The sequence below is a fragment of the Oncorhynchus kisutch genome, linkage group LG9 (genome assembly GCF_002021735.2).
Source record: "Oncorhynchus kisutch isolate 150728-3 linkage group LG9, Okis_V2, whole genome shotgun sequence".
Taxonomy (NCBI): Eukaryota; Metazoa; Chordata; class Actinopteri; order Salmoniformes; family Salmonidae; genus Oncorhynchus; species Oncorhynchus kisutch.
Genome location: NC_034182.2, coordinates 6,557,698 through 6,583,632, shown reverse-complemented (window position 1 = coordinate 6,583,632; position 25,935 = coordinate 6,557,698). Strand labels below are relative to the sequence as shown.

General features: G+C 40.5%; 1 protein-coding gene across 1 annotated transcript in view; it reads right to left on the bottom strand.

The window, feature by feature from the left end:
- Positions 1-10,268: 10,268 nt before the first annotated feature.
- Positions 10,269-25,935, bottom strand: part of LOC109896380 (chemokine-like protein TAFA-2) — a 63,597-nt gene continuing 47,930 nt past the window's right edge. Inside the window, exons 2-6 of the mRNA XM_020490627.2 lie at positions 24,089-24,192; positions 19,737-19,889; positions 14,943-15,067; positions 14,184-14,241; positions 10,269-11,661 (exon numbers count right to left, since the gene is read on the bottom strand). Coding sequence (XP_020346216.2) covers positions 14,212-14,241; positions 14,943-15,067; positions 19,737-19,889; positions 24,089-24,191 — 411 coding nt within the window. The 5' untranslated portion in view covers position 24,192 and the 3' untranslated portion in view covers positions 10,269-11,661; positions 14,184-14,211. The remainder of the gene's footprint in view (positions 11,662-14,183; positions 14,242-14,942; positions 15,068-19,736; positions 19,890-24,088; positions 24,193-25,935) is intronic.

Below are 25,935 nucleotides of genomic sequence, written 5' to 3'. Positions count from 1 at the left end.
CTTGGCCACCAGGCCTTGATCATAAATTGAACGGCATGCCTTCATACCATGCTTTCATCATGCAGATAAAGCAACAGGTCACAAAACAAAGAACCTGACAAACCCAACAAAGACACTACCCGCTTTTTCTGATGTTCCACCAGAAATGTGACAGTTATTAAAGTTGCCTGCTTTCATTGAAAACCCTGCCATTTCACTCATTTTAAATTGGTTATTGTCAATCTTTTTTTCACCATTGTTGTTGCAAGCAGGGTTCTCGCAAATCATAAATTCATAACACAACAATGGGCGATACAATAGCAGTGCAAATCACTGTGGCAGCCGTTGTCGTGTCTGCTTCTCCTCCATCGGATGCGTTGTTAGACAGGTATATAGTATGCTTGATGACAGTGATAGGGAGGGTCACCGGATCATCCAAAACATCAGTTGTTTGCTTTATTTATTTACAATTGGTTGAACTGCGAGCCAACACCTAATTTACCACCCCTTTCACAGGGAATGATTCCATTTTCCACACATTAATAAAACGGTGAATGTCCGGTTGCATGACAGACAACGCAGAGATGGCTTTGTTAAATGTCTTTTCTCCCCAAAAAGCATCCTATGTCAGATGGCCAGATTTCTATTGTATACATGTTTGTTGTGTTGTTGATTTCTTGTGCTCACACCAGAATAATGTGATGCTTTTTAATACATTTATTTTGGCTTAGGAAGTTACCGCTGCCATGACGTTGGCATCTTTGGGCATAGCAAGCCCCATCCCCCTCTCCCTGACTCCCCCTGCCTCCTTCAACTAGGCTGCTGTGGTCAGAGAGAGGTCGTAAATTTCTGAGAAGACCCTGCCACATGGCCACATAGTATAAGAGGAAGAGTAGATTTTCATGGAGCACAAAGGAATTTCTTCCACCTCACAGAACTTGAGGTACTAACAAATTTCATGTTCCGGGGAAAGTATAAAAGATCGGTGAAGAATCCAGCTACGAACTGGTCCGTTTGTTACAACTTGGGGAAGCTCATGGGAGACAGTGTGGCCACATTACCATAACACTGTTTATATAATAGCCTCAGATATGAGGTTTACATCTAATTGTTGTATAAGATGAATGAGTGAGTATGATACTGTTTGTATAATTGTGTAATATGATTTTGGACTGTTTAATGAAGAAAAATACAATTCCCTTTTGATTTGAACTAAATCAGAGGACCGCCTCTGAGGACAGTTAGGGTCAGGCGTCCTGGGACAGCCCTTATCTGCCATTCCGAATAAAACCCAACTTTGAAAAATTATCACCAGACCATGTTTTTCTCTATTAGGAGAGGACAAGGGTTGTGGACAATTGCTGAATCTTTTAACCATACCACGTGGTTAAACTCTTAGACTATCGATACCGACAGAACAAGAACAAGTCTTTGATACTAATTACTAGTCTGCAGCTAGGAATTCGGTATCATTGAACGCGAAGAACGACAACTGCCGAAACATCCATCCTTAAACAAATGAATGAATGTCACTCTGCACTATCCCCTCTAACCACAACCGAGAGAGAGAGGGAGAGAGACGGACAATTCTACAAAATAAACAAACTTTTCACCAGCGATCAAGACGACACACTGAGCGTAAATATATATATTGATTGCAATTGTTCCCGAATGAGTGAGCGTTCGTGTGCAAAGGATTAGCATTTCAATTGTTATAATTATCAACCTTGTAGTGTCTTATCTCAGTCGACCCCCACTTCCCTTTTGTCTAACAAGCCGCCATGCCGGTTTAGCCCAATAGGGCACATTCTCCTATCATTTCTTGTAAACACATTTACCATGTTTGTTTGTTTATGTATTTCTGTGAATTACTTAGTTAGCAATAAATAAATTATTTAAGACACTTGATGTATGCATGACTCATAGTGAAGACTGGGTTCGTGCAGATTTATGACGTTTGGAATGAGACTAACGTGAGGACAAGTAAATAATTCATTAATTCGAAGAATAATTGATCAGATAAAATGTCTGAAAAGTTATTTTAGGAAATGATAACTTTGTAATCTGAATATTTTTCCTTGGTGCCCCGACTTCCTAGTTAATTACGGTTACATGATTAATCAGTCTAATCGCGTAATAGTAATTACAGAGAATCTTTGATAAAAACCATAAGTCTTCAGTTTAATGATAGTAAAGACACGACACCGCCTACGCAGGTTTATATTGATAATCAATTTTGGTGTTTTTCCCCAAAATAATTGACTGACTGCTCCTCTAACTACAAGGTTCTGTGTCCAGAAAAAGTATCATAAAAATAACTGCTATGAATAATAATTAGGGTGGATGTGATGCAACTCTGAAAGCAAGAATTCTTGATGGCTGCCCTTCACTTAGTGATTCCACTGACCTGATTACATAGAAACTAAACTAGACAAACAAAAATCTATACTTTTGAAATCCAGTCAGTTGAACTCCCAACATCCCACTGGGCAAAAACTGGTGGAATCAACGTTGTGTCCATGTCATTTCAACCCCCAAAATATATGTGATGATGTTGAATATATGTGGAAAACTGACTGGATTTGCAAAAAGTCATCAACTTAAGGCCATGTCTTTTTTCAGCCAACTTTCAACTTAAATCCAATGACAGAGTGACATGTTTTGTTGATTTCACATTGAATTCACATTAGTTGACAACTCAACCAAATGTAAACCAAAACTAGACGTTGAAAACGATGTCTGTGCCCAGTGGGATCAAAATTCCAACATAGGCCTACAAATATGGCAAGGGCATCCCATCTTGCCATGACACCTGGAGAGAGAGCCTCCAATTTAACCATAACACGTTATCATGTTCACTAACCCTATCAACATACGGTTATGGAAGTACAGTGGTATCAGCCAAGCAGATGAGAACGTTGCAGACCTCCCTAGGCACTTGATTAGAGAGTGCACTGATGAAATGTGGAGAGCACAGCCAACCCTGTACTCTGACACAGAGGCAAGGCATATGAGAAAGAGGGGCAAAAAGTATTTAATCTATCACTGGAAAGGAATCTCCTCCGCCTCCTGTGTTATACCAGTATGTTCCCTCACTGTGCTGTATGAACGATGTTCCGGTGAGCTCGGGGGAATGAGCCTGCCCAGCATGATCCGTCATGGTCTTAATTAGTGTCTCTCGCTCTCACTGTTGAATTTGGACTGAGATAGACAGGACACATGTTGAAATATTATCAAATATTATCCCAAATATCTGCTCAGTCATTTCCTGATCCTCCCCCATCCCCCCATTCCAATTCAGAATGTAGCTTTCACAGGGCCGGCTCTAGTGAAATTTAGTTGGGGGACCATGATTACTACAAGTTTAGATAGCTGGCTAATTGAGTGACTGACATAATAAGAGAAAAATTGGTGATGCACAACCAAATTTTGAAATTGCATATGCTGACAGATGGGCAAAGTAAAATAGGTTAATAAAATGATCCTCTCTTAATAATTTATCACCTCTGTCAGTGCAATGTATCAGAGATCTGTGACATCGTGTGACCTTTTATGGGGTTAGCCCAAAAAATTGATGTCCCTCTAACTACTTTTTGAAACAGTAATCATTCCGGAAAAGGTAAGACATATGAATAAGTTCAAACTAAAAAGTTCAAATCTAGTCACTCTTTTTGAATTGGCAATGCAGTATCATACGGTACGATTGTTAGACTCATATATTGACATTCTTGTCAAGTGAAAATGAGTAGTGAGCTATGAACTGGAATACAACCTGTGCTAATTGACTCAGAAAGCTTTTACTCGTTTGGAAGTTCCCCCAACTACTTTTGTCTAGACTGACTTGTCTCACTTCAACAGTACTTTACTGTAACACTACCATACATGGTCTATTGTTCTAACAGGGAGAGTTTTAGCCACGCTCTCCTTGAATATTAAAATGTGTCAAAGGCAGATCTACTGGCCTTATCCTCAAGTGCATAATGAAGTCGGAAAGTAACCTTCTTTCAAATAATTGCAAGTACTAGAGTACAGTAGTACCCACGGGCTATATGAGATGGACCACTCTGAAAAACTCTAGATTTACAATTACCTTGGTATGTGGAAAAAATGCTGAACTGGAGACAGAGCCTCCAATTTGACTGCTGACATTGTCGCCTTATAACCATTTGGTCTTTAATGGCTTATTCATCTAGTTTGCTATCCTGCATGGCTTACTAGATCCATTATCTATTGTATAGGATACCTCCCATCCCCAAGAGCTAATATTTAGTTAACATTGGCAGACTTTTTACCCCATTGTTCTCTGTTAAACGTGCTACACCTAGAATTTCTCAGAATATCTCCACTATGTGGAAGCTAGGTCAATTGCTACAGCACTAGGCTGCATTCCAAAAAAATCTCCCACCTCCCCCGCATCCCATTTCCCCGTAACATGGTGGAGACTCGCGCTTGAGCCTTTTACTTTCGTCCACTAGCTTCAAACAGCTGTAAAAACTATATGTTTTATTGTTGAAAAGATATTTCACATCGATTTAGATGGTACAATGATTGTTTTCTCACATAAACTGAAATTGAGCGAACAGTGTAGAATGTTAGCAACCAGGAAATGACAGAGTGATTTCTACATTGGCCATTTGACCCAATTTCCACTAGATAACACAGCTCACAAAGTCAAAACAATAGGCAAATATCACAGCCAATCACAACACTGGCAGGTAAGTAATACTGTGAAACACTATCATGACACTATTACTGCAGATATACACTGAGTGTACAAAACATTAGGAACACCGGTGTAATATTGAGTTGCACCCCTTTTTGCCCTCAGAACAGCCTCAATTTTTCGGGGAATGGACTCTAAAAGCTGTTGAAAGTGTTCCCCTGGGATATGTGTAGCACCTTTAAGGGAAGGGCAAGGCGCAGCTAGTATCAATTATTTCTATTGATTTTGTAGGCAAATTTGGTTTCGCTCAAATAATGTTCAGCTCAATTGAATGTGTTATAGCTGTATAATGGTGTGCCATAGCATTATTGTATTCTAAGTGAACTTATGCTATGCATGATATATGCAAGCAAAATGTCCACTTGGCCATTAGGAGGGTTCAGAGTTTTTTTTGCTAGTCATGGTTGACTGGGTTTGCTGTTTTTTGGTTTCAACCAAGCAAACGCACCATTACAAGCCATGATTAGATAACGAAAATCGAACACTTGAAGTCTTCAAGAAGATGAAATAATGAGGTGTTTTACATGGTCCTTTCAGTAGAAAACTTAGGATTGTGGGGCTTTTCCATGTTGTTGTTGTTTTATACAAGTGTTGGTGTTGTTAAATAGGTCATGTCATCGAACATATGCAAATGTCATAATTAAGCAATAAGGCCCGAGGGGGTGTGGTATATCGCCAATATACCACGGCTAAGGGCTGTTCTTATGCAAAACACAACATAGAGTGCCTGGATACAGACCTTAGCCGTGGTATATTGGCCATATACCACAAACCCCAGAGGGTTACCAAAGTAATGTTTTGTCAAACCCGTGGTATATGGTCTATTATAAACTGGGTGGTTCGAGCCCTGAATGCTGATTGGCTGACAGCCGTGGTATATCATACCACACACCACGGGTATGACAAAACAGTTATTTTTACTGCTCTAATTAAGTTGGTAAACAGTGGAATATTGGCCATATACCACACCTCCTCGGGCCTTATTGCTTAAATATACCACGGCTGTCAGCCAATCACCATTCAGGGCTCGAATCACCCAGTTTAGAATGAAGCAATAAGGGCTGAGGATGTGTGGTATATGGCCAATGTACCACGGCTAAGGACTGTTCTTAGGCATGACGCAACGCGGAGTGCCTAGATACAGCCCTTAGGCGTGGTATATTGGCCGTATACCACAACCCCCCGAGGTGCCTTATTGCTATTATAAACTGTTTACCTGTCACACCAGCCTTCGCTTTGGCTCCTCCTCCTGTCCAGCTCAGGCGTTCTGCGTCGCCGGCCTTCTAGCTGCTGCCGAACTTGCTGTTGGCAAACGCCCTTCACTCCTCAACCCCGGACTTGTCTCATCATCATTACACACACCTGGTTCCAATCTCCACTCTAACGCTGTATATATACTCCCTCTGTCATTTGTCTTTGTCGGTCATTGTAAATGTTGCTTGTTTTCCTGAGAGGAATCTCTCCTACTATTTCCTGAGCACTTTATTATTTTGCACATTGGATTTCGTCTCGCTTTTATAATTATAGTGCTTTAATAAACTCAGTAGTTCTAACCAGCGACTGCCTCCTGCCTACTCCTCTCTACACTTGTGACATTACCAACGTAATTAGAGCAGTAAAAATAACTGTTTTGTCGTACCCGATATACCACAGCTTTCAGCCAATCAGCATTCAGGGCTCAAACCACCCAGTTTATGATAGACAGTAAATCACATTCATTATTGGTTATTGTGTGAGCACTGTGGTCTGCTGCCTTGAGCAATGATGCATTTTATGCCCCCAAACCAACTTCAAATACTTACAACCTCATATACACTACACTCAATTTGCGTTCTCTCTCTTTATCTCTCTCTCGCACACAAGCATGCACATACTCATACAAATACCTGTACACACAAATGTATGGTAATGCAGCAGCTCGGTGGTGGGTTGTAACACACCCTTACTCTCACACTTCCAGTGAAACCCCAGTTGTAGTGAAACCACAGTTGCATTTGGGAGTGCCGTTTGATGATGACGAATGCCCCATGTTGATCTTTGATCTCACCATCATCATTAGAAAAAGAGCTTAGACAGAAAAATCATGGGTCCTCTGATAGAGGTTGTGTGTATATCATTTGTGTATGTGTGTAAATTTGATCACTCTTTTGTTGCTGATAATTTTCCTGTGCTGCAGGAAATGCAGATTAGTTTCATGATTTATCATAATTTCAATGAAAACCCGCACAAAAAAATTGTTAAATTAACATCATTGCACTTTTCATGTAGCCACATTTTGGCAAACTAATAGCCTAACCACTGATCAAGCAATGTTATGGACTAAACGTTAAAATCCTTTTGCTGCAGGATTATTTAGCTGCAACAATACTGGTCAAATTAAGATCCAACATCTGTGTGTGTGTGTGTGTGTGTGTGTGTGTGTGTGTGTGTGTGTGTGTGTGTGTGTGTGTGTGTGTGTGTGTGTGTGTGTGTGTGTGTGTGTGTGTGTGTGTGTGTCTATGCGTGATTAAGGTTTAATGAGGGCTCTGGCTGCTGGCTGTGCATAAGAAAACTGGTACACCTTGGACTGACTTAGGGAACATGAAAACTATACAATTATCGGCCAATCTGACCACCAGTCCTACCACAATGTGATTGTTTTGGGCTTTGTGTTCGAGCTTTAACTGTTTCTTATTGGAGGACTCCATGTTGCAGTGTTTTTTATGATTCCCATGACCTGTTAATAGCAGCTAATTTTAAAGTGTTTGAGAAAGAAAGGGGACCGAACAGGTGATCATCATTAGCAGCTGAGAAGCAGAATGAATCACAGGCTGTGACTCGTTCAGTCCGGCATGGAGCTGCTTCAATATAGCAGGTCAGAGGAGGGCAATTTGAAGTTCGGCAACAGTGAAATAGATGAGTAGGACAAAATGTTCTAGTGGCAGAAGGTTGTCCAACATACAGGTTGTAGGGACCATTAGCAATTAGAGTATTAGGACCTGGGTCTACAGAATGCATCAATATAAAAGCTGTTTTTTTGTGCTTAAAGTGCAGGTGTACTGCTGATCCTAGAGCTGTGCTTACCTGGGAGCTCTTATTATTAGCCCTGGCATAGCAGAAACCCCTGCAGCCCCGCAAGGCACTAACTCTGGGGACCCATGCACCCCCATCTCACACCTATGTCTACATTTTATTTATTTTTTATAATAATCATTTGACAGTAACCTGATTTTTTTATTTCCACATGTAGCGAGTGAATTGTTTGTGTTGTCCAATCTACATGGGTAGTAAGTGAAACAGACAGACAATATAGTTGTCATACATCTAACGTGCCTATTTCTCAGCGGCGGCTACAAAACTTTGTGGGGGGTGTCCAGAGAAACTGTGCTCGGCCAGTAATTATTAAGAACAGGAAATGGTGTAATTTTGCTGGTTCTCCACACATGCTGTTGACTAGTCAGTACACTTACAGTCAAATGAAATACTATGAATTGTCTAGGGAATGAAAAAAGAAATTGTCTGGCTAAATGCGTTATCTGAAAAGTTCATTATCGGCCAAATAATCTCCCCATATGCTGTCTCTTTTCCAAGTCCACGCATATCTCCAAGCCCGAGGAAGGCTTAGGGGGGAAAAACTATAGGCTATCAACACTCCCTGTCTTAAAATGATTAGAACGATTCATTCCATATCTATACTTTTTCCAACATGTAAGCCTGACAAGTCCTTTTGTTATGCAAAACTATAAAATGAAATGAAAGTACAAAGCTGGCGATAGCATCACCAATGTTTTACACTGAGCTTCTTTAATGAAATGTTCCTTTCCCAGAGAATCGACAAGCTCCATTCCCCTGGCAGAGCATTTAATTACAAAACCCACGTAAGATTATGAAACTATACAGCATATGGTGAGAGGAACGGGTTTCCTTTGATGTACACTTGTACTGGCAGCAGTGGAAAAAAGAACGAGACAAATGCCTTTACCTCATTTGAATCAAGAAGCATCAGAGAAAGAAAGAGAGAGCTTCCTAGTTCAGTTCTCTCTTTCATTGCTAACTCCACCACCTCCCTCACCTTACCCATCACAGCATTGAGACGTGTCAGAAAGCGGCAGAGAATCTGTGATGGTTGTTAAAATGTCAACCCGTTTTAACGCTCTGAGGCTTGCGGGGTGTCATGGCCTTCTGATGGTGGAGAGTATGTGTTGTTCTGAATGGGGCGCCCTTTGTAATCGAAGGTGAAGCTCTATGTTTAAAGGAAGCACTTGCTCGTCTAAGAGGAATGCGCAAAACATGACAAACTGAGACGCTCGGGGCAGCAGCCCTTCGTCTTCTGCTGCCGCTTCAACACATTTCACAGACTTAAGGGTGGGAGTGCGTGAGCAGGCTTGGAAAGCCATGTCATTCAAGACGGTGTTGTTTGACATAGTCGGAAGCGGTGCGTTGCAAAGAAACCTCAGTGGTTCAGTAAGAGAGGGCATTGAGGCTGCTGGGAGATGATATGAGTCAATCGTACAAGGATTGTACAAGAATAAAACATGTGTCCATGTAAATCTAAAGAGGAGCCAAATTAACTATATAAACATGAGGAACCACCTTTAACCTTACTGTATACCGTACCTTCGTCAAGTGGACTAGAGTACAGTAAAGGATCCATATTGCCATGACCTAAGAAACCAAAATAAGTAGCCTACTGTTTTGAGCCTAGTCCTTTCCATACAACTGACAATCTAAGTGAACATGCTGTTTTTCTATGTTATATTGCCCCAAAGCAACTATACACTCATAGAATTACTGCACTGGAAATACACATTTTAATAGCTTCAAGAAAAGCATTATTATTATGTTGACATTATTCCAGTACGCCATCCATTTACTGGTATTATTCTCGCAGTCCCATGCCTTTTCAGTTGTGATTTTATGAAGTTTTTTTCTCTCCTGGCTGTCATGTTCTTGGAACTCAATAACCCCTAGATTTCATTAGCTCCTCTCTCGGTGTGATGTATTTACTCTGGTGACATCAATGTTTGTCTGCCCATGAAAGGCAAACAATGGTATTCTTGAGGGGGAGCATTTGAAAAGGTAGGTTCTAGTTGAGTGGGGGTGACAACTGATTTTGAGTTTGTGGGCTTTGCTTTCATAATGGTGGCAAATGTCCCATACATTACCAATTTATGATTTGTAGTTTGCTATGTTTTTATCTTTTATCATGAAAATCTCTAATGTTCTGGATCTACATTTTCAAAATGTGTGTGTTCGTGTTTAACAATTCTATCAAACAAACAAAAATTTGACCAACTGGGGACATTTTGTTCATCCCAACAGGGTCAAATGCTATTTCTTGGGGGTTTAGGGTTAAGGTTAGAATTAGGTTTAGGGTTAGGAACTAGGGTTAGGTTTAGGGTCAAGGTTAGGTTTTTGGGTTAAGGTTAAGTATAGGTGTATACACATATTTGTCTTGTGTACACTATGTGTTGTGGCATCGCCCATAAAGAGGACTCTGAAAGGAATCAATGTTCCATTCCACAATAGAGATACTCATTCTAAGGGTTGTTGCATAATCATTATGATGCCTTATCAGCTTCATACTGTAGCCTACACTGTGTGAAGCATAGCTAAACAGAGTCAATCTCTGGTTTCTTCTTCCTACACCTGAGGAGGTTAAGGGTCACAACACAAGCATTAAGTTAAGACACAACCACAGTTTATTATTCGAAGATGTTATCACTTGCACAGACGAAGGAAGCGTCAGAGATACCTGTTGAAAAGTTATCAGCGAATCAGAAAGTAATTTTAAAAAGTTCTTAACACTTAACCGGCCCCTACCAACCCCATGGACTATAGCCAGTATTGTAGAATGAATGCATTTTTAGCTTGCATACATTAACATAAACATTACATGGACATTCGAATCTGAGCTTCAGCATTGTGCAACATAGACAAACTAACTGGATCAGCTGGCAGTTGATAGGAGGATTTTCAAAAGAACATAAGCAAACGCTAAGCACACTAGGGGTAACTCATTTGTGCACCACTTTCATTCATGTGTACATTTTCAAAAGTATGCACCTAGTGCCCCAATCTGCTCTAGACGAAATGAAAGATGATGCCCTTGGAATAAAACATGCAAATCAAACATGACCTTCAGTTATCAGTTTTGGTGGTGGAAATCCTACATTGTAGCCTGCCTTATAGATCAGTAGTCTACATCGATTTGTCCTTGGATACATCACATTCTCGCAACTGTCATTGGTTGGCCATTGATTGCAACTCTCATTTGAATAAGCCATGTTCCCTGCACGCAGCACCATCGAGAATGGCCACCCACAATGATGGCCACCCATTTAAAAAATATGGAGGTGTACATACGCCAATTCCAGTACCTGTGCCTTTTTTGTGCTCCTTTGAAAATCACCCTGCATGTTCAATGATTGGCTCAATACAATAAGGTTCACCAATTTTATATTTCTTCTTATTACCATTTTCTGACCATCATTTAATTGATAAAAACTGGATCAAATTCGACTCGTCCCTAATATTCATGGGGGAAATTCTTGATATTGATGATACTCTGTTACAGTCATGATGCACAATGCATTCTGAGGGGGAAAAACTATTTCCCTAAGAAAAACTATCACTTTCCAAATAATATTTTTTATGTTTTGGCAAAATTCACCATTGTAATCCACTATAAGCAGAACAATGTTAGAGAATAAAAAGACATCCTAATGTCCAATGTGGTGGTAGTCATGTCTGGGCTTTTGAAAATAAAGGTCCCCTCTACTGAGCAATCATTTAGTAGTGTCCACTCTTCTCTTCTCATCCAGATGTCCTTTGTTACCCTGTGCTTATAAGTCTTCCAGAAGATTCATAGTATAGTCTCCAATAGAGGGAGTCTCTATTTACAAAAAGGGTCGCTGCAATGTTCTTGAGTCCATGATGGTATTCCACAGGTAAAGACCCAATAACATTTATTGATCCACCTGTAACACAAACACATTTCCATGAACATCAGGCCATCCTAATTACATCTCACAATTAATACAGTATGTGCAATACAACCAACGTCAGTGTTTTCACCACCCAGTTGTTGAGTTAGCAAAGGATTCTAAAGAGTGTCATTGAAGTGTAGACATAAAGGTTAATGAACAAATTAATTAAAAATCCATTGTTCTACATTCAATCCCGAGTGACTACAGAGTCCGTTTCTATCTTGTACTTTTCCCAGAAGAATTTGAGGTTATTTGGTGCAAAGTAATCACAAGTCAATCGCAAGGCCTTTTGCATCTAAAGTTTACGGTTCATCTGCCCGTATTATGAAATGACCTTTTTTTGAAAAGTTTACAATTCTTAATCTCATGACCTAATCTTGTATGAATTAGGTGGTTGGTTTTCTTTGCTAGTTTTAATGAGAAAGGGCAATAAAGTGAGCAAAGGAAAGCTATCAGGAGATATTAGCGTCTTCACTCACAGTGGTCAACAAACAAAGCAAACTCATTAGCGTTCTCAGCCACTGAAATTACCTCTGTCACACTGACTGCACAAGTCACACATGATTTTGTCCACTTCTTTTTCCAGATAGGGGCAAAACAATAATGATAAGCATTAATACTAAATCAATATTTGAAAGGCACAAGTGCTTTCCCCTGGATAAAAATGTGCTTTTCCAACTAAATGCCTTTCCCCATCCGTGCTGGGAAATGATTTGTAGTTGTAGGCTACACTCAGTGGGAGGAAATTCCTTGAAGAAAATTGAAACAGAGAATATGTTTTGCAGTTAAGGCCAAGTTGTTGTTCAAAATTTTTCCTGTTCCACCTTCTATATCAGATTGTAGCCTATCCTGACAGGGATGGTGTTTTTAGGACTTGTGTGGATAGAATTTGCCTTACCTTACAGACTGAGGTTTTCTGCCTCCCCTAGTTTAATGCTGTCAGATACTCTCAGCACTTCGGACCCTTCACAAGATTAAATTGCCCGTCATGAAGCTCCGGCTCTGACTGACAGCTCCTCGGCTCAGGCAAAAGTACATTCCGGAAAGGGCTTAAGAAACGTGCCTTGCGAGGAACACCCATAACACCTTCATAACGACGTTCCACTATCGATTCCAGCAGACTGTCTCCTGACTAGGCCAGTCTGACAGCTGCCACGGGAGTTGTCAAGTTACATTTTTACTGCTGAACTTTGCAAAGAAAACAGGCACCTTTGACAGACTAATCAGACTGTGGACAGGCACATTTTTCACATGTCATAATACACTGCATTCTCTGTCTCTGAATAAATTATCTTAAAATATAGTGATAAAAAAATTCAATGACAACCCCCAGGCATCGCCTAACTTCATATTAAAAAATCTCTCATAATCATATCAAACATACTCTCGGTAAATTCCACAGATATTTAGGTTAGCACTTCGCCACTTTGCATATGTGTAAGGAAAGAGCGTCTTCTTGTCATTCATATTGCAATAAATTCTCCCCCTCAACGAGCCATTTACATTTCCGAGCTGTCACTGTGATTAATGTGGTACTAATTTGAGAATAATTCCATGCTACAAAGACAAAGAGAAGGTGCGGGCTTTTGTCAGCAGAGAAAGGAGCCAACACGAGACAGATCTAACGGCATCTCCGTGGAGTTGTCGCAGAAAGGGGAAAATTAATGCATCGGCTGAGATCATCATCACCAACAGAAGACAGGAGGAATTAAATAGGAATGTGGCACCTTCTGAATGTTTTTCAGGCTGCTTTTAAAACATTTAACTCACAATCTCTTTCGGAATCATATTCAATCACATACATTGTGTTAAACCTGAGGCTGAGGGAAAACAATGAGCGAAACAGGCCTATAGCTGCATGGGTCAGAGGGTGACTCATGAAATACGTAACAGAAAGATACCCAACCTGGCTCGGCTCATTATTCACTGTACAATTATCATTTTCCAATCTATAATGGCTAAATGGGTTATTTGGACATGTTATGCTAGATAATCATTCTCCTGTTCATTCTCCTGCATTCTCAATAGGTTTTGCCCGTGGCAGGGAAGCACATTAGCGGGTAGATGGAAATATGCTTTCATTTTAATGTAAGGCAATTTTATTGAGATGAAATAATCACATTATGGGGAAGCAATGTATTTTCCATCTTGCAAAAGATGTTGAAGTATCTTGGATGGCAGGTAAAGCAATTAGAACACTCTCCCCAGCTGTTTTGTTGAATTTATCTATTTAAACCATAAATTATCCATGTATAGTCATTACTTGCATCCTAATAAGTACAATTAAGGAGCATGGTGTAAATCTTATTTCCTCATTAAGCAAATGTTCAAACTAATGGAAATGGTTTGTTTGCTGATTCTCACCAGCACTTGACACAGTAGGATGCAGATAATGTTTAAACTGTAATATTCAATACTTGCATTAAATGCTATAGTCTGAATTCAGAAAACAATGAACATTAACACTGGTACTGGTCTAATTCAATCAAATTCATCTAACAAGATTGCATCACCTTGATTCAGTTCCCGTGGCATCAAGGGTTACCAGAGCTGATCCCTGTCCGATGAGATCTTTCCGGCGTTCCGTGTGAACAAAGACAGGGGGAAAAGAAGAAGTGAAGAGATGAGTTTTAAATTTCAACCCAGGCAGAATTAACACGTGCGTGAGGTTATTACGGTTGATCAATCCATCAATACTGCTGCAGCAATACCGGCCAGCAAAAAAAATACATTCCATTTTGAGGTGCCGACTAATCCCTGGATCGATAATTACAGGCTCCAGACAGGTGTGGTGTGGCCAGTTTAAATAATTAAGTACATGGAAGGAGGCAGAACTCAAGTCTAGGGGTCGTCATAACCCAGGGAAGGATCTGGGCATCGGGTTACCGCGTTAAAAGCATGTAATTGGAGTGAGTAATTTGCACGTTTCGGTCCTCAAAATGGCTCTGATAGTGCTAAGGAGACATGTTGGCCCCTCAGATATAGGCCCCCTGGGTCCCAGTAGTGACTGCAAACATTAGACAGTTTTAGCAATGGCACGGCAGAGTGCTGTAATTTCAGACTAAACAGTTTGACCTTGACCAATGATACAAGTAGGCAAGGTCAATAGGTTGAGAAACAACAGGTGCCTTCTTAAACTGAAGTTGACTGTACTTGGTTACGATGAGGACTACTATGCCGCTACCAAGTTGGTACTCTGTACAGCTGAAATTAAATTCAATGCCTTGTTGCCACTGTCTAAAGTGCAATGTGTTGATTACGATGACCCTTACCTTGGTAGTCTTTATCTTGTTCCCCGTGGCGCAGCTCCATCCCTTCAGATCTGGGAGGACTTTACACTCCTCCCCATCCAGACATGGATGCATCTGACACCACCACTTCTGCGCCACTATAGAGGCTAGGGGAGAACAGAGACATCGTTATAATGAGCAGCTTTGAGAGATCCTAGGGAGACATACAGGAACAGACATGTTCCTTGTTTTACTAAACACTAAGCCTGGCAATTACTTAGGTGCCAATACGATATGTATTGCGATTCTCACGATTCTATATGTACTGCGATTTGATGTTCCCAAACGTATTGCTCACTATATGTCTGCTGCAGAGAGAGACATTAGAGAGCCATGAGAAAATGAGTTTTGATCAGTCAGGGAAATAAAAGTGCTGAAAACATGTTGGCTCACAATTTAAAAATTAAGATGGAGAACAAGCTATAGGATGAAAAATAGCGGCGTTTTGGTGCAGGTGCAGCCGACTAGCGCTACCTAATGCTTAGCTACCTACCTACTTGGAGTCAAATATTGATACAATATTGTCAAAAAATAATATGGTGAAAGGTAACGGTAGAGATGTTTTCCCCCCCATCACCACAAAATACCATGAAGTAGTTGTATTGTATTTAATGAGAGTCAAACCATCATGCACAGAGACTTATTTGTATCCCACAGGCATGATTATAACAGCAATTTTGTGTAAAGCACCTTTAGAAGTGACAGTAATTGTACAACGTTGGCTGTATCATACGGTTTGATGTCCAAGCAAACTGTTGGAACAGAATACATTTCAAACACTTAACAATGCTTTGAGGAGGTGATCAGGCTCAAACTGAGATGAGAGCTCAGGTAATCCCTAGATGTATAAAAAATAATAATTAAAAGGTTAAGTGCTGATCATTTTTCAGAGATCACCCGTGGAGCACTTTAAACTGGGCTCCATTGGCACAGCGCTTTAATTTGCTGAGAATGTCAATACTCAAATGTCATCGAATAGGTCAAACGCATCTGGTGCCAGACTTTAGGTGTGAACTGCTTTTCAAGCCCAAATTGAGGCAGCTCTTTCTGCCTGGTTGGTGGTCTGACTGCCACATTAGTGTGGGTAAGTGATGTTCTGGGACTGACATGGCATAGATGTAAGTTAACTTCAAGTGCCTTTTTCGAAAATGTGAGGGTTTCAAATCGTCCCCTTCCCTTAGAAAACATAGTGATTGCTGTGCTCTTTCTATTGATTTCAAAGCAGAAACGAGTGTTCTCTTCCCACTTCCCGTAGACCTAGTAGCATAATAAGGACTTTATGGGACAATGATACAACAGTCTTAACATTCTGTTATACACCACTGTTAATCACCCACGTTCACTGTGCAATACAAGGGAACAGGTTTGGAGCCTTGCAAATTCATCTGTGAGCTTTTGAATATGATACCAGGTGCACAAGGAATGCAGCAAATATAATATCAGAATAGCAAAACTGGGAGGGTTGTGAATTCACGGTTCTGTGGTCAAAACTTCAGCCTTGTGGAATTATAAAGCGGTTTTGAGGATATGTAAAGCTGAGTTGACTTTGCAGTGAGGCCTGTTGAAGTGTAGCTAAACCTTGAATGTGGAAATCAGAGTGGCTGTGTGATATAACGCAATGAAAGGAAACATGACGCAGCAGTCGTCAGCTTTATGCTTCAGAAGGAGAACATTTACCATGAGTGGCGCAACTGAGTGGCGCAACTGTCTGAGGCACTGCATCTCGGGGCTAGAGGCGTCACTACAGACCCTGGTTCGATTCCAGGCTATCACCAGCCGTGATTGGGAGTCCCATAGGCACAATTGGCCCAGCGTCCTTAAGGTTTGGCCTGGGTAGGCCATCATTGTAAATAAGAATTTGTTCTTAACTGACTTGCCTAGTTAAAATAAAGATAAGTAAATCAAGTACATTTCTTTCTACTGGCAATTTTGAAGCACTCAAATTTACAGTTCACATGCAAACATACACTGATTTCATCATTGATTCAGCATTAGACCTATAAAATGATGGTCAGTATTGACATTCTTATCCTGTACATTGAAAACCTCTTACGAATCCAGAAATCATAGAAGAGAATAGAAGAGATTTAAGGAAGACATTTGTTTTTGAAAGCCAAGAATACTCTTGGCATACTTCGCTCACCACATATGAATCAAATGTATATCTAATTTCACACTTATTTCACGGAAACACATTCCCTGCTTGCCACACATGAAATTCACTCCAAAACAAGGAGCAGTCACTTATACCCCTGATCTGTCAGTAATTTGAGGATTAAGTCGTACGGTATCAACGGTAGGTGAATCTGGCATCAAATCAAATTGTGTTAGTCACATACGCCGAATACAACAGGTATAGACCTTACAGTGAAATGCTTACTTACGAACCCCTAAACAACAATGCAGTTAAAAAAAATACGGATAAGAATAAGAAATAAAAGTAACAAGTAATTAAAGAGCAGCAGTAAAATAACAATAGCGAGACTATATACAGGGGTGACTATGCATAGATGATAACAGAGAGTAGCAGCGGTGTAAAAGAAGGGGGGGGCAATGTGAATAGTCTGGGTAGCCATTTGACTAGATGTTCAGGAGTCTTATGGCTTGGGGGTAGAAGCTTTTTAGAAACTTCTTTGGCTGTAGCGGGCTTGGGCCCAACGTTGCACTGAAGGCGTAAAATTGGGTTCTGGTGGGAAAAGACAACACATTTCTGGGTGCCTGAAGATAACACTCATTGACACGGCTCTGAGATTCACAACATCTACTTTCACGTCCTATAGGTACAGTGCCTTCAGAAAGTATTCACACCAGTAGAGGCTGCTGAGAGGAGAACGGCTCATAATAATGGCCGGAAGTGAGAAAAAGGAATGGCACCAAACCCCTGGAAACCATGTGTATTGATGCATTCTGCTCCAATCATTATTACGTGCCCGTTCTCCCCAATTAAGGTGCCACCAACCTCCTGTGATTCACACCCTTTGAGTCAATACATGTTAGAATCACCGTTGGCAGCGATTACAGCTGTGAGTCTTTCTGGGTAAGTCTCTAAGAGCTTTGCACACCTGGATTGTACAGTATTTGCGCGTTATTCTTGTTGATCTTTTGCTAGATAGCCATTTTCAAGTCTTGACATAGATTTTCAAACCAATTTAAGTCAAAACTGTAACTAGGCAACTCGGGAAAATGCAATGTCATCTTGGTACGCAACTCCAATGTATATTTGGCCTTGTGTTTTTAGGTTATTGTCCTGCTGAAGGTTGAATTTGTCTCACAGTGTCTGTTGGAAAGCAGACTGAACCAGGATTTCCTCTAGGATTTTGCTTGTGGTTAGCTCTATTCCATTTATTTTAATCATTAAAAAAACTCCCTAGTCCTTGCTGATGACAAGCATACCCATAACATGCCGCAGCCACCACCATGCTTGAAGAATGGTACTCAATGATGTGTTGTGTTGGATTTGCCCCAAACATAACGCTTTGTATTCAGGACATAAAATGTATTTCTTTGCCATATTTTTTGCAGTATTACTTTCTGTATAGGCCTTCATTCTTTTCACTTTGTCAATTAGGTTAGTATTGTGGAGTAAACACAATGTCGTTGACCCCTCCTCACTTTTCTCCTATAACAGCTAATCAACTCTAACTGTTTTAAAGTCAACATTGGCCTGGTGAAATCCCTGAGTGGTTTCCTTCCTCTCTGGCAACTGAGTTAAGAAGGATGCCTGTATCTTTGCAGTGACTGAGTGTATTGATACATCCAAAGTGTAATTAATAACTTAATAACTTCACAATGCTCAAAGGGATATTCAATGTCTGCTTTTTTTAAATGTATACCCATCTACCAACAGGTGCCCTTCTTTGCGAGGCATTGGAAAACATCCCTGGTCTTTGTGGTTGAATCTGTGTTTGAAATTCACTGCTCGACTGAGGGAACTTACAGAGATGAGGTAGTCATTCAAAGATCATGTTAAACACTATTATTGCACAAAGTCCTTTCAACTTATTATGTTACTTGCTAAGCACATCTTTTACTCCTGAACGTATTTAGGCTTGCCATAACAAAGGGGTTGAATACCTATTGACTGAAGACATTTCAGCTTTTCATGTTTTATTCATTTGAAAAAAAACATTAAAACATAATTCCGCTTTGACATTATGGGGTATTTTGTGTAGGCCAGTGACCAAAAAAATCTAACTTTAATTAATTTTAAACACGGGCTGTAACACAACAAAATTTGGAAAAAGTCAAGGGGTGTGAATACTTTCTGATGCCAGTGTATTTGGCATGTTCAGCTCATTCTAATAGGACCACATGGAGTACAATTCAGCAAGGCCATTACTGTAAAAGGCAGAGACACTACTGAGTTGTAAAGCACCATACTCCAATAAATGTAAGGAATTTTAGGTTGAAAAACAGGAGACCAAACTAATTTCCCCTGAGGATACGACTATGGCACAGGAGCACTTCTGGTAAACACTTTTTAACACATTTCATTACAGTTTAACACTTGTAAAGTGCATTGTAAAGTTTAAGTATAAAACAAAGTATAAATGAAGCCTCTGTGGATGGCTATGACTAAGCACCTTGTGGTCTGAAGCGTAACAAAATTAACAACAATTCTTAAGAGCAGTTTCACTAAGGAAGAAGGTGCGAGCTCACCATATAAAGATTTAATGGTTGATCTCAGCCTAACCTCCTCCTATTAGTCCGAGTGGAACAGACCATCAGCAAAAAATGACACATCGATAGCACATTAAATATTCAGCTGGAACGTACCATCTACACAGGACGGGGCAGCTCTGGTCGTCCCGGCCACTTGTCCAGGGAAGCAGGAGCATTTAACCGTTTGGGAGCGTTCTTCTATTTTGTTCTTGTTGCAGCATCGATGCAAAGCCACAACCTCGCAAGTGCCGGTTCTGACTTGATGCACTGTAGAAAACATAAAACAGATTGAAATCAGAATTAGCCACTTGATAAGTCAGTAAATGCTTGGCAGAACTAAAATAATGCAACAGTACTTCCACATAGCCTAAAACTCAGGTTCTCGTCAAAGTGCAGCACAAGAAAAGAGCCACAACGCAAATACTATTGTATTACTTATGCTGTGTGACTGCAAAAAAAGTTAGAATCAAGCGTTCATTTTTAACAGGCAATAGAGTAGGCCTACTATACAGTATGTCCATTGGCTAACAGCCTGTTCACATAATCAGAACGCTGGAGGCAGGTAGCCTAGTGGTTAGAGCGTTGGACATGTAACCAAAAGGTTGCTAGATCAAATCCCTGAGCTGACTAGGTAAAAATCTGTTGTTCTGCCCCTGAACAAGGCAGTTAACTCACTGCTCATAAGCTGTCATTGAAAATAAGAATTTGTGACTTGCCTAGTTAAATAAGTAAAATATACCTGTCAAGGGAGGCTCCCAAATACTTATGCGGTATCCAAACCCTGAAGGTACAGAATAACTACAATTAAGCTTTAAAAGAGTTTTTAAATGCAAGTATCAGCCGAGGAATTAGTAGGCAATTCTGCCATTCAAAAAACAATAGAAAAATACCTATCTTAGGAGTTGTTGTATTTTGAGCCAATTTACAGCTCAGGCTACATTGTCTGAATTATTTAGAGACTGTGCTGCTTCCTGCTCTTTTAATTACATGTGACATTTTCAAGAGGAGTCCGTCCTTCTGCAGAGGCAGTTATTGCTCATTTGGTAAACAACTAATGAAAAGTGCTGTGGAACCTTCCCACTGATTGCTTTACTTTATACCAGTGAAGCCAGCCAAGCTTATTTAATTAAATTGCTTTTGCATGCCTTGTTATGTTATTTTCTTTTTTTCAATTAGGCAGAAATGTCGTAGGAGGAGGTAGGGTATTGAGTCGACTGTATTGCAGTTGCATCAACACCTAAAGTAACATCCTCAACACCACCATCACTGGGACACAATGTGGAAGAATCACACCTCAATCAATAACATTTGAATGTTTCCAATGGCTTCGATCAAACTGAATGCAGTGGTTGATGAACTCACAGTAGCAGATAAGAGTATTATTGCTCAGGTGAGATTCCTCACACTAACTGTTAGGAGTTCAAGCAGATGAGTAGTCGTGTGGGGAGGCGGAACTCTTTTTTTGATAATACACAAGTTTTGATAGCGCTTCTGCTATCGCCGTCCCCCCTGTCCCTGCTCATACATCAAAATAACTGAGGAGCAATCGCTTGAACGTAGCGGGAGTTTGACTCACACTCTAGTCGTATCAAAAAAGATATGAAAGACAAATACGTTTCTGCCGGCGTTGCTTAGATCTATGTAAAAGTAGCGCCATGCTTCACAGAGAGGAAGAGTTTTTTGGAGTATATTTGGAGCTCTAGCCGTATGACCACTGTGCTGTCCTGCTATGAAACAGAGGTTTTTTTATGTACTTGGGAATGAGTATTTTCCCAGAGTCCCAGAGAAGCGCCTTTCCCTGCTGGGCCGGTGCATGTGAAAGGAGTGAGTGGCTTTATAGACTGGTGAAAAGCATATTCCAAGGTGATGAAGAACTGGTGACCCATGTAATTGCTATGCACTGACTACAAATTGATTCTCTGGGTCCGTGTTACGAAAGTGGTACCAACACTGCAGTTCATGATTATATTCACTTTTTATTTTTTATATAGACATTATTTCTCTCTGTTTGAGAGGCTTTTGGCCAGGCCGGTCTCAGATGTACAGTACAGAATGTCTCCATTTTTTTAAACCTTCAAATCAATTCTGAATATGCAATTTTAGCAATAGTGCAAGTGAAGACAACCAGCGGCACAAATAGCTTTTCAAATCATTGATCCTTGTGGTGTTCTGCATCTGACATCCGTAAAGCTTGGGCCATAGATAGAAACGTTTCTTATCGTTTTGATCATGTAAATTGGTCGTGAACACATAAGATACATTTTATTGCAGGGCTCCACTGAAGCGGACAGTCTGTGTAGTGAAATCCTCAAGGCACACTACAAATCAGATTAAGAAGTGAAATCAAATGTATTTTCCGAGGGCGATGCAATTGCTGATCTATTCCTCACCAAGAAGTATTGATTATGCTGTTTCAGAAAAAAAGAAAAGAAAAATAAGACTCCCAAATGGTTGGGAACTGTGCTCTTGAGGAAAAGAACAATGTTTATTTTTTGGCAATCCATTTGCACTGTTACCAGCCAACTGATTTCCCAACAAACACTGGAAATCGACAAAGAAGATCAAATGCACTTACAGACATAATAGGACACTCGTTCTGGGTTGCCCATAATTCAAATAGAATTGCTCCCGTATAATGGGGGGATAAGGACATTCTCATAATGTTTTTAAGTAGGCTGAATAGGTCGTAAACCTCTGGAGTGAGACCATTGTACATTTTATTGCAATGCGCTAATGGTCTATGACAGTAATTGGACAAACTAAAGCTATATGATTAGTCTCAGTGCTAATTGTATATGTCCAGTGTTTTCCCATTGGATCAATACTTGGAATACTAGGAAAAATATAGATGATCAGAAACATTCCTCCACTGACTTTACAAGGACAGTGGACCATTGTAGCGATAAGGATTGTAAAGGTCCTAGGACATCTTATTCCAAGGATGTGTATCCGGTAGGAGTGCCCATAGGGTCAAGTGCTCTTGTTGTGCCTCTCCAGTATTCCACCTTGACCGTGTAAACAACTCAATACAATGGCAAATACAAGGTGAACCAGAGAGAGTAACTCGGAAGGCGAGGCAGATCACTCTTCCTGCACATCTCAGCAAATTAAAGCAGACACGTCAAAGCGAAAAGAGGGAAGAGTGTTTTGAAGATATACAAATTTATGCAGCTTTTTGCTGACAGAAGCCGCTAATATAAAAAAGTATTGCGAGCACTCAAATAGGACACAAAGTGCATTAGAAAATCAATTTCTTTGCTTGCCGAAACCAACAATATTTACTAAGGGTGGTTCTTTTTTTCAATGGTATAATTTATTTTTTTCTTGTGTTCTCTGGGAATAATTTTTTTGCTTCGACTTTGAACGTGTTCTGGATTGATTTCATCCCTGGAATGATAACAGGTTTACAGCAACAGAAATAACACCCGAGGGAAATTAGAGGGCTGCTGAAGCTATCAGATAGAAATTGAACGTGTGCGAGATTATTCTGATCCAATTCCTGCAGAAATGATGAGCGCCTTGAGTAAGGATCGCTGCCAATCAAAAGCCACATGCTGGAGGCCCATGCCCTACTTTAATTGGTCGACAGAAGAAAGCTAAATATTTTCTGTCATGTCCACGAATGGCCATCCTGCATGTCTACGGAATCACCTTGCCAATTATCTGCGAAAGTGGATTGTCAGTGAGGCTCTCAGTGTTGAAACCAATGAGGTTAAAACATTCGAGTTGCCCCACACTTGTAATGTTACTGAGATGCCATAATTGATCTCACTGGGTTCTAGTGATGTCCCAGAGTGTCAACAGTCTTAACAAGACAAGAGAACTATTTTGAACTATCTCTTTCACACATTTAATCCCTATCACACAATCCTTTACCGATGGAACATCAGGTGCATTTAATCATCTATGACCTAAGATAAAACGTCTAGGCATACTATAGGCTACAACAAGTTATTATAATGTGAAGGCTCAGAGATCAGACATCGCCTAAACTAGCATGATGACTGTAGTTGCACCCTCTTTTGCTCTCACAACAGCCTAAATGGACTCAACAAGGTGTCGAAAGCATTCCATCGGTCCGCCTGGCACCTATTACAGTACCATACCCCGTTCAAAGGCACTTAAATATTCTATCTTGCCCATTCACCCTCTAAATGGCACACATAAACAATTCATGTCTCTATTGTCTCAAGGCATGAAAATCCTTCTTTAACCCATCTTCTCCCCTTCATCTACACTGATTGAAGTGTATTTAACAAGTGACATCAATAAGGGATCATAGCTTTCACCTGGATTCACCTGGTCAGTCTGTTCATAATGTTTTGTACACTCAGTACATATACAGTAGGCATCTGCCAAAATTAGCGTAAAAAAAATGCAATGCGCATGCTCCACTTTGTCCATGACAGCCAACAGACGCTCATCATAACACGCCCCTTCTTACAGGTGTACCGTACTGTCCTTACCTCTGTGACCTTCTGTTGGTCTAGCCATCTCCAGCAGAGTCACCATGCAGACCATTAGAAGTAGAACCCCTTTACTTCCTTGCTGTGTGTGTCTCTCACTCATCCTGCGAGAGAAAAACAGAGAGGGTGAAGAGAGATGTACGGCTACACTTAGTTTGTTTTAACAATGGTTATACACTTATACACAAGCATCTCATTGTCTACTTCAGCATCTCGCACGTTAGGCATTTAGGTCATCCAAAACATGGCCGTTGCAACTCAGTGGTCTTATGAGACTTCCTCTCTCCACATACAGTGCCTTGCGAAAGTATTCGGCCCCCTTGAACTTTGCGACCTTTTGCCACATTTCAGGCTTCAAACATAAAGATATAAAACTGTATTTTTTTGTGAAGAATCAACAACAAGTGGGACACAATCATGAAGTGGAACGACATTTATTGGATATTTCAAACTTTTTTAACAAATCAAAAACTGAAAAATTGGGCGTGCAAAATTATTCAGCCCCCTTAAGTTAATACTTTGTAGCGCCACCTTTTGCTGCGATTACAGCTGTAAGTCGCTTGGGGTATGTCTCTATCAGTTTTGCACATCGAGAGACTGACATTTTTTCCCATTCCTCCTTGCAAAACTGCTCGAGCTCAGTGAGGTTGGATGGAGAGCATTTGTGAACAGCAGTTTTCAGTTCTTTCCACAGATTCTCGATTGGATTCAGGTCTGGACTTTGACTTGGCCATTCTAACACCTGGATATGTTTATTTTTGAACCATTCCATTGTAGATTTTGCTTTATGTTTTGGATCATTGTCTTGTTGGAAGACAAATCTCCGTCCCAGTCTCAGATCTTTTGCAGACTCCATCAGGTTTTCTTCCAGAATGGTCCTCTATTTGGCTCCATCCATCTTCCCATCAATTTTAACCATCTTCCCTGTCCCTGCTGAAGAAAAGCAGGACCAAACCATGATGCTGCCACCACCATGTTTGACAGTGGGGATGGTGTGTTCAGGGTGATGAGCTGTGTTGCTTTTACGCCAAACATAACGTTTTGCATTGTTGCCAAAAAGTTCAATTTTGGTTTCATCTGACCAGAGCACCTTCTTCCACATGTTTGGTGTGTCTCCCAGGTGGCTTGTGGCAAACTTTAAACAACACTTTTTATGGATATCTTTAAGAAATGACTTTCTTCTTGCCACTCTTCCATAAAGGCCAGATTTGTGCAATATACGACTGATTGTTGTCCTATGGACAGAGTCTCCCACCTCAGCTGTAGATCTCTGCAGTTCATCCAGAGTGATCATGGGCCTCTTGGCTGCATCTCTGATCAGTCTTCTCCTTGTATGAGCTGAAAGTTTAGAGGGACGGCCAGGTCTTGGTAGATTTGCAGGGGTCTGATACTCCTTCCATTTCAATATTATCGCTTGCACAGTGCTCCTTGGGATGTTTAAAGCTTGGGAAATCTTTTTGTATCCAAATCCGGCTTTAAACTTCTTCACAACAGTATCTCGGACCTGCCTGGTGTGTTCCTTGTTCTTCATGATGCTCTCTGCGCTTTTAACGGACCTCTGAGACTATCACAGTGCAGGTGCATTTATACGGAGACTTGATTACACACAGGTGGATTGTATTTATCATCATTAGTCATTTAGGTCAACATTGGATCATTCAGAGATCCTCACTGAACTTCTGGAGAGAGTTTGCTGCACTGAAAGTAAAGGGGCTGAAAAATTTTGCACGCCCAATTTTTCAGTTTTTGATTTGTTAAAAAAGTTTGAAATATCCAATAAATGTCGTTCCACTTCATGATTGTGTCCCACTTGTTGTTGATTCTTCACAAAAAAATACAGTTTTATA